Here is an 8,991-nt window from a genome sequence, read left to right on the forward strand (position 1 = left end):
AGCATGTCTGGAATAAATGAGTTAATATCACAGGCAGACTCTTCACATACTAGAGCATGTCTGGAATAAATGTCAGAGCTGAAAGACCACAGAAGTGAACCTTTTAAGCCTGTTTTCTCAACTCGCTGTTTCTCTGCAAGACATTACTCTATAAGCCATATCTCCACAACTGGTGGGTCAAACTGAACAAACAATATGTCAATTTCAAGCTATGATTCCCTGCTTTCACATGACATGAAAAAACGAAAATTAAAAAAACAACAGAAGACGGAACTACAAGAGTGGCACAACCTCTAACCATGATGAATTCCTGTTCTGTCTATTTGTATGTCTCTAAATGTTATGATGAATTGAACATGGTGGACCCTCTTGTAAACAAGTGTAATGCTTTATGGTGTTGTCCACTCACAGTCTTTATATTGAGTTGTTCTTGAAATGTACTGGAATTCTGCAAACTGTTAATAAATACTACAATCAATCAATCAAACCAGTTCACTTAACAGGCTGTCTGTAGGCCTGTTGTTGCTGATGGTGTCCACCAGGGGGCAACAGCGACCAACAGAGGCATCCTGCCGCGAGGGTGCGTCACGTGACACGTGATCAACCACGATAGAACTTCCGCTGTATCTTCTAAATAAAACCGTATTGAGTGTCAAGCATAGAGTATTAAAAGGAGGTGTCAAGCTACAGCACTGAAACCAACGCGAGCGCTTCAGCTGTGCCTTTCAAAATAAATATGGCAGATCTACAAGCCACCATTTGATGACATTTAGCCTCTCAGACCCATCTGAGCCACGGACCACCATTTGATGACATTTACCCTCTGTTGTTGAATTATATTCTGTCCACATCACAAACGTTGATCAAAATAATAATTCTTCTACATTCTCTAATTGTGTAGACTTCTGATAAATTGTTAATTTTGCTCTCAAGATCTAATAAGGGTCCATTTTCGAATTATTATTATTATTATTATTATTATACATTTATTGTAAATGTTTTCTTATCTCTAAACATAATAACACACGTAATCTCTTATTCTGTAGTCACCATTTTCTCCTTGAGACTTCCGTAGCGTCACAGGCTCCGCCCCCCAACCCGGGTTAACCGGATGTGACATCACGCACGGATGACGTGTCAACAAGGTTGCCGGAAGAAGGCGCCGTGTCGCTGCTCGGTGTGCGTTCCTTCGTTTTTATTATTATCGTCATTGTTGTTATTGTTATATTAACGTTATTATAAAACATTTAATAAGGTTGATGAACGTTGTTTAAAGCATGGCGTATCAGACCATACAGCAGGAGTACCTGCAGATCCCCCTAGTGACAAGAGCCTATACTACAGCCTGCGTCCTGACGACTGCTGCTGTGGTAAATATAACTACTAATAATTAATATACTAACCCTAGTGACATCCTGCGTATACTTACTACTGCTGCTCTGGTAAATATAAATATTACTTGATTGATTGATTGAAATATTTATTAACAGTTTGCAGAAGTACAGTACATTTCAAGCACAAACTCAATACAAAGACTGTTAACTGTGAGTGGACGACCCAATTAAGCATTACACTTGTTTACAAGAGGGTCCACCTTGTTCAATTCATCAAAACATTTAGAGACGTACAAATAGACACTTCTATATGTAGCTAAAGAACAGAACAGGAATTCATCATAAAGGAAGCAAAAAGGGAAAAGATTAGTGATGCACTGAATATTCGGCCGCAGAACATATTCGGCAGAAAATGGCTAAAAATGCATTTTCGGCCTATTCGGTTTCGGCCCAAATAGGCAGAAAATATATCACCGAATAGTGTATGCAATTAATGCATTCAAAAGAGCTGAATAAATGTTTTATGGATCCATAATAGTGATTATTATTTAAGTTAAGTTTTGCCATAACCATAACATAACATTTGTAGAATCAAACTCAGGTTAATGGGTTAAGTGGGGATACTAAAACAGCGATATTCAGTTACACTTCATACCAATGATACTGTGCGGGTGTAGGTATGTTAAGTGATAGCCACTTTCAACATGGCATTATAGGCAAAAGCTTTCTAAATCTTTCAAATTTTCCAAACATCTACAAGCTTGTAGGTCAACAATCTTTGCTATTTGTTGTACAACAAAGTATATAGTGCTTAAGTGGCATTCTGGACTAGACCTGTCTGGCTGGAAACATTGTGGTTGCAAGGACTGACCTTCTGACCTTTCAGCTACAGGACTGTGTCACAGTCATTACCCAGTGATTGAGAGATAATTAATTCTGTACTTACTCTGTATGAACATACTATTTTAACTAGTGATGCCCCGAATATTCAGCCGCAGAAAATGTTCGGCAGAAAATGGCTAAAAATGCATTTTCGGCCCATTCAGCGTTTTATGGACCCATAATAGTGATTATTATTTAAGTTACGTTTTGCCATAAACATTTATTTTTTCAGATTTTACAGAGGCCAGTTTCGAATTGCAGCCATCTGTAGGTGCCCTTTGAGAGCGGTTTTGAAGGAGTCAAGGGATTCACATTCTTAATGACTGTTGGTAGGGCGTTCCACATTTTGGTGGCATAGGAGCGAAAATAATTTAGTCCCTTGTTTGTGCCGAATCTGGGTTGTACATGGGTTGTTGCACTCCCTCTGGTGTTGTGGGTGTGGACTTAGTTTACATTAAGGAAGTATCTAGACAGGTACATGGGTATCTTGGTGGTGTATAGAATCTTGTGGACCAGACCCATTGCAAGATGCTGTACTCTGTCTTCAACCCTAAGCCATCCCAGCCTGTCAAAGTGGACAGGGGTGAGGTGGGTTCGGGGGGTGAGGCCAAGTAGGAGCCTGACCAGTTTGTTTTGGGAGGTCTGGAGCCTTGTTTAAAGGGCCTTTGAGGTGCTGTGGTACCAAGAGGTGGATGCATAGTCAAAGAAACCTTGTACGAGGGCTCCTGTTAACACTAGAAGGTTTGAACTAAGTCAAATTAGCTAAATTTGCATGTGCTTAAATTCACATTTAGAATTTTTTTCAGATGTCAAGATTTTCTGAGATGATAGAATGGTGACGGATGATGATGCTCATGGAAGGGGAACCTTCTGAAAGCTTCATGGGCTCAAAGATAATCAACTTCAAAATAATAATAAAAAACTCTCTCTCTCTTCCAGCAACTAGAGCTGATAACTCCTTTCCAACTCTACTTCAACCCTGATCTGATTCTACGCAACTACCAGGTGAGTGACCTCTCACCCCTGACATGTGGCCTTTCACCCCTGACCTGTGACCACTGATCACTGATTGGTTGAAGATTGGTTGAAGATTGGTTGCTGATCACTGATTGGTTAAACACTCTATTTGTGAGGGCCCTCCTATATACAGTTTCTGTCCTCACACGTCTCAATATTACTTCTGAATATTACTTTAGTAAAAGTACTTTTCACTGATATTCTCTCTCCTTCAGGTCTGGAGGCTAATTACCAACTTCCTGTTTTTCGGACCAGTCGGATTCAACTTCCTTTTCAATATGATATTTTTGTATCCTTTTTTTCAAACTGTATGATCATAATCTTGTCATTAACTTATCAAACTGTACTCTACTGTATCGTTACTATCGTACTGTTCTGTACTGTATTTCATACTGTACTGTACGTTATCAAACAGTATGAGCATATTGTTGAGTTATGAACTTATCAAACTGTATGATCATATCTTTGAGTTATTAACTTATCAAACTGTATGAGCATATCTTTGAGTTATTAACTTATCAAACTGTATGATCATATCTTTGAGTTATTAACTTATCAAACTGTATGAGCATATCTTTGAGTTATTAACTTACCAAACTGTATGATCATATCTTTGAGTTATTAACTTACCAAACTGTATGATCTCGGGTTGTGCCGATAAGACATTTTGGCTGATATCGATATCTCATATACCAATTAATTGCTGTTATGGCCATTACCGATGTCGAGGACAATTCTACAAATGTCTTCTAAATCCTGACAGTTTTCTGAAATACCTCATGTTTCTCTATCAGTGGTGCTCAATATTTCATGTCAAGGACCCCAAAAATTATATGTAATTGGCCGCCGACTCCCATCTGAAAACATGTAGTTCCAGTTACATGTTAGTGTTTTCCAGGTCCATTTGGTTACAGGTTGTTACAGTGTTTCCATAACAGTCTCTCCAGGTACAGATACTGCAGAATGTTAGAGGAAGGATCGTTCAGAGGAAGGACGGCTGACTTTGTCTTCATGTTCCTGTTTGGAGGTCTTCTGATGACTGTATCCTTATAATAATATAATATAATATAATACTGTCTCCATGTTCCTGTTTGGAGGTCTGTTGATGACTGTATCCATTTTTGAGGGGTGCTAGCTAAGCTAGGGTTGGGATTCCGAGCGGTTGAGGGGTACTAGCTAGGGGTGAGGGGTGCTAGCTAGGGGTGAGGGGTGCTAGCTAGGGGTGAAGGCCTATTCATAGTCTGGATTTTCGGTGGTGAGGTGACCACTGCTCCGGTGGTGAGCTGACCACCGGAGCTGAAATAACGTTGAGCGGTGGTGAGTAAAAACAGAGAGAAGGGGCTGGAGCGGTGGCGGTGGTTTGCTCTTCACCGCGGCTCGTGACGTCATGTTGTAGTTCGGTGGTCACCTCACCACCGTAAATCCAGACTATGTATGAGCCTTCAGGGGTGCTAGCTAGGGGTGAGGGGTGCTAGCTATAGGGGTGAGGGGTGCTAGCTCCCGCCTACATGAGTGAGTGAGTTGAGTCGGGGAGGATGCCGCTGATGCCACAAAGTGTGGTTATATTAACAGAGAGGGAAATGACCCGCAAAGTGCAATAAATATGTAATCTGTTTGCAGCTGTGACTCTGTCTCCAAGACAAATTTCTCCCAAGGGAGACGAATAAAGACAACCTTGAACCTTGAAATGCGATGCCATAGTTCCCTGCAAAGGTTGTTGCAACTTGTACCAGTTGCACCACGTCCACATTGAGGAAACATCTCAAAATCAAATATGCCTACACGAGTCCACGACTAATGTAGGCACATCGCGTTTGAGAGCCAAGCCGCGCCCGCTCTCCCCGCAGCTCCACCACAGCCGACGAGGATGACTTTCCCCAGGCTAGTAACGTAATAGAAATAACATCTACAGAGCTTTTCATTAGGCGTGTTGTACAACTGTTGTTAACGTTCTGTCAGATATTGGGTATCTTCGTCAGCCTGGTCTTCCTGGGCCAGGCCTTCCCCATCATGTATATAATCTTTAACGTTGTGTCAGATCTTCGGTATCTTCGTGTCCCTGGTGTTCCTGGGCCAGGCCTTCACCATCATGCTGGTCTACGTGTGGAGCCGACGGAACCCAAACGTCCGCATGAACTTCTTCGGCCTGCTGAACTTCCAGGCTCCCTTCCTGCCCTGGGTGCTGATGGGCTTCTCCCTGTTGCTAGGCAACAGCATCATCGTCGACCTGCTAGGTAATAATAATAATAATGGATTTTTAAGCAGCGATAAGGCAGGACCAGCGATAAGGCAAAGTGCGATAAGTGTGTTTGTTTTCTATCCACGCCTTTGTTTTTTCTCGGCTTGATTACTGCAATGCACTTTTTTCAGGACTGCCTAAGAAAACAACTGACAGATTACAACTTGTCCAAAATGCAGCAGCCAGAGTTTTAACTAGAACTAAGATGAGAGAACATATTACTCCAGTTTTGGCATCACTGCACTGTCTTCCGGTTGTTTTTAGGATTGATTTTAAAATTATTTTACTTGTCTATAAAGCTCTCAATGGTCTCGCACCTTCCTACCTACATGACTGCCTGCCTAAATATGTCCCAAACCGCCCCCTAAGGTCTTCCACTGCTGGCCTGCTCGCTTTGCCAAAAAAAATGGCAACAAAAAAATATGGGGAAGCAGCTTTTTGCTTCTACGGGCCGTCGGCATGGAACAAGCTCCCACTGTACCTTCGACAGGCAGCCTCTGTAGACATTTTTAAAGCTCAGCTCAAGACCCACTTCTACAACATTGCTTTTAATTGATCTTTTATTTTTTATTTTTGTTATTCATGTCCTCACTGTATTGCATTACTGCTTGTTTTTAATGTTGTTGCCTTGCTTTTCTTTTATTCTCCATTTTTCTGTAAAGCACTTTGAGCTGCATTTCATGTCATGAAAGGTGCTATACAAATAAAGTTTTATTATTATTATTATTATCTCTAGGTGACGTTGAACCAGGCTATGAGTGCGTTTGTTTTCTATCTCTAGGTGACGTTGAACCAGGTTATGAGTGCGTTTGTTTTCTATCACTAGGTGACGTTGAACCAGGTTATGAGTGCGTTTGTTTTCTATCACCAGGCATCGCGGTGGGTCATGTGTACTTCTTCCTAGAAGATGTGTTCCCCAACCAGCCAGGAGGGGGCAGATGGCTGAAGACTCCTTCTATCATGTACGTATCTATATTAACTATCTCTACCGCTAGCTGTTAGCATAAACCCCAGTTCCAGGGCCAGCATACGTGTTCTCTATTAACTGGAGTAACTGTTTTACAGAACTGTTTGAAGTATTAAAGGTGTTGTTTGTTATCGTTACAGAAAGATGCTGTTCGACACGGCAGAGGAAGACCCAAACTACAACCCCCTACCCGAGGAGAGACCAGGGGGCTTCGCCTGGGGGGAGGGGCAACGCCTGGGGGGATAGCCACTCCCCCTGGGGGGAGGGGCTTCACCTGGGGGGAGGGGCAACGCCTGGGGGGGGATAACCACCCCTCCCTGACCCAGCCCCCCCCCTTCGCCTGTGGAGAGGGGCAACCCACCCATTCCCCCCCAACGCCTCCTGGAGACCCCCACCCATTCCCTCCTCTTCCCCCTCCTGGGGTGGGGGTGGGGGTGGGGGGGGGGGTCAATACCCCAAATACCTGACACTAACGAGAGGGTCCGAGGGGGGAGGGGGGAGACGACCCCCTCCCGCTCTCCTACCTGACTCTGCTGATGAGTAACTTATAAAGACACTTCCTCTGGGGGAGGGGCGGGGAGGGGGGGGGGGACTCCCTGCTCGAGTTCTGGGAGAGAAAAAAAAATAGAGAAACAATTGATTTTGCCAAAATGGTCATTGAGTGACAGGTGGATGTGGACGAGAGACCAGTGGATTCTACATGAGAGAGAGAGAGAGAGAGAGAGAGAGAGAGAGAGATGTAAAACTATTGTACAAGAAGAAGATAACTACAGCGTAACCATGACAACAGTTCTACTGTATACAGAATACAGATGTTACAGTTGTGACTGTGTAGTCCGGCAGGCGAAAGGATTCTTTTGTTTAAAGTGGGACATTTGGTATGTAGTCTTTTTTTATTGGCCTAAAATATTGTCTATATTCATTCATACATTTATGAATCCACTTGCTGACCGGCCGTTAGTATTGAGCAATTTGTTTAACCCATTTTGGGCGGGAACCCCTTGTGGTGTTTTAACTGTTATACTTTAGCTATTGAAAAATAGCAGATCTACACGCCACTCTGCGCGCTACGAGCTTATAGGTCTGCTATTTTTTTTTATCGAAGAACGACTGACATAGAAACATAGCTTTTTCAGAAAACTGTCAGGATGTAGAAGACATTTTTAGATTCTGATCTCAGGTCAAAATGGGTTTAATGCTAGGATGTTAATGGTATGGTCACATAATTATTAACCTTATATAGGATGGTAATGGTAGGATCATATAAACCCCTTATATTAAACAAATTGCTCAATAGTGACAGCCGGTCAAGCAAGTGGATTCATGAATGTATGAATATAGAAATTATTTTAGGCCAATAAAAAAGACCATATTTCATCGCCAGACTAATGCAGACATACAGTGAACCAATCATTCACATGGTTGTTGTTTTTGTTCTTTTTTTGCTTGTTTGTTCTATTTTACTTTTTACTTTTTTTTTTTTTTTAAGAATAAACGTGTGGTGAAAAAAGAAACCTTCGGTTGGTTTTGTTGAGGCGTTTTATTCACTTTTCAGGGGGAAATGTTTGTATTATTTAGAGAATTGAATGTGTTTTTTATATAAGTTTGCAGAGTACAGTACTAACGCTACAGCGATACGATATGTATCACATGGTTGACGTTATAAATATATTTATATCGTAATATATTTATATCGTTATACATATATTTATATCGTTATAAATATATTTGTCTGAGTGCTGCTGGAGCTGACAGTCCTGTGGGAAGATCGCCTGGAAGAAGCCTTTGAAAGGAAGCTCTCCAAGTACGCAGGACTGGTCATATTTATAATGATATACATATATTTATATCGATATAAATATATTTATATCGTTATAAATATATTTATATCGTTATAAATATAAATTTATATCGTTATAAATATATTTATATCGTTCCCAGCTGATCCCTGCAGCTCTGTAGCTGAACTGGGGAAGAGGAGTGCTTGATTTCCTTACAAACCCATGATGCTGTGCGGGCGTCTAAGCACCGCCCGCGCCCATTATGACTGTTAATGTGTAGCCTGGGGTCCTGCTTTCTATGGCATAGGCAGCAGTGTGCGTCCATTTAACAAACGTGCAGACGATCAGAAATCAGCAGAGAGTGAGTGACGTTTGCGCTGCTTTATGCCGTATTGAAGTGGACTCGGACCCAGACTGCTCTATGCCGTATTGAAGTGGACTCGGACCCAGACTTTTTGAGTGGTGCAACCACTCCCTTACGGAGCTGTGTGTGTGTGGGTGTGTGTGTGTGTGGGTTGGTGGGTGGGTGGGACTGAGCACGAAAACAGCATGGTTGTTTTTCACCACCTGTGCGCAACCTAACACACACAAACACACACGCACATATTAACTGTATATAGCCTATGGTGATTTCGGGTGTGCCAGTACAGTACAGTACAGTAGAGGGACCCCACCCTGGAACAGATGGAGGTCAACAGCCAATTACATAATACTAGAACTCGACCGGCCTGCACCACGCAACGCCTTACTGTACTGTGCTGTGCTGTACTG

At 42.2% G+C, this 8,991-nt stretch overlaps 1 protein-coding gene across 1 annotated transcript; it reads left to right on the top strand.

Moving 5' to 3' along the window:
• The first annotated feature begins 1,150 nt into the window (after positions 1 to 1,150).
• Positions 1,151 to 6,704, top strand: derl2 (derlin 2). The gene is made up of 7 exons (XM_080766083.1): positions 1,151 to 1,370; positions 3,156 to 3,221; positions 3,449 to 3,522; positions 4,181 to 4,274; positions 5,272 to 5,467; positions 6,344 to 6,434; positions 6,580 to 6,704. Exons 1-7 carry the CDS (start codon positions 1,278 to 1,280, stop codon positions 6,683 to 6,685), a joined length of 720 nt encoding a protein of 239 aa, XP_080622209.1. The 5' UTR covers positions 1,151 to 1,277; the 3' UTR covers positions 6,686 to 6,704.
• The last annotated feature ends 2,287 nt before the right edge of the window (positions 6,705 to 8,991 follow it).

This window comes from Protomyctophum bolini (assembly GCF_963924005.1).
Source record: "Protomyctophum bolini genome assembly, chromosome: 6".
NCBI classification, from domain to species: Eukaryota; Metazoa; Chordata; class Actinopteri; order Myctophiformes; family Myctophidae; genus Protomyctophum; species Protomyctophum bolini.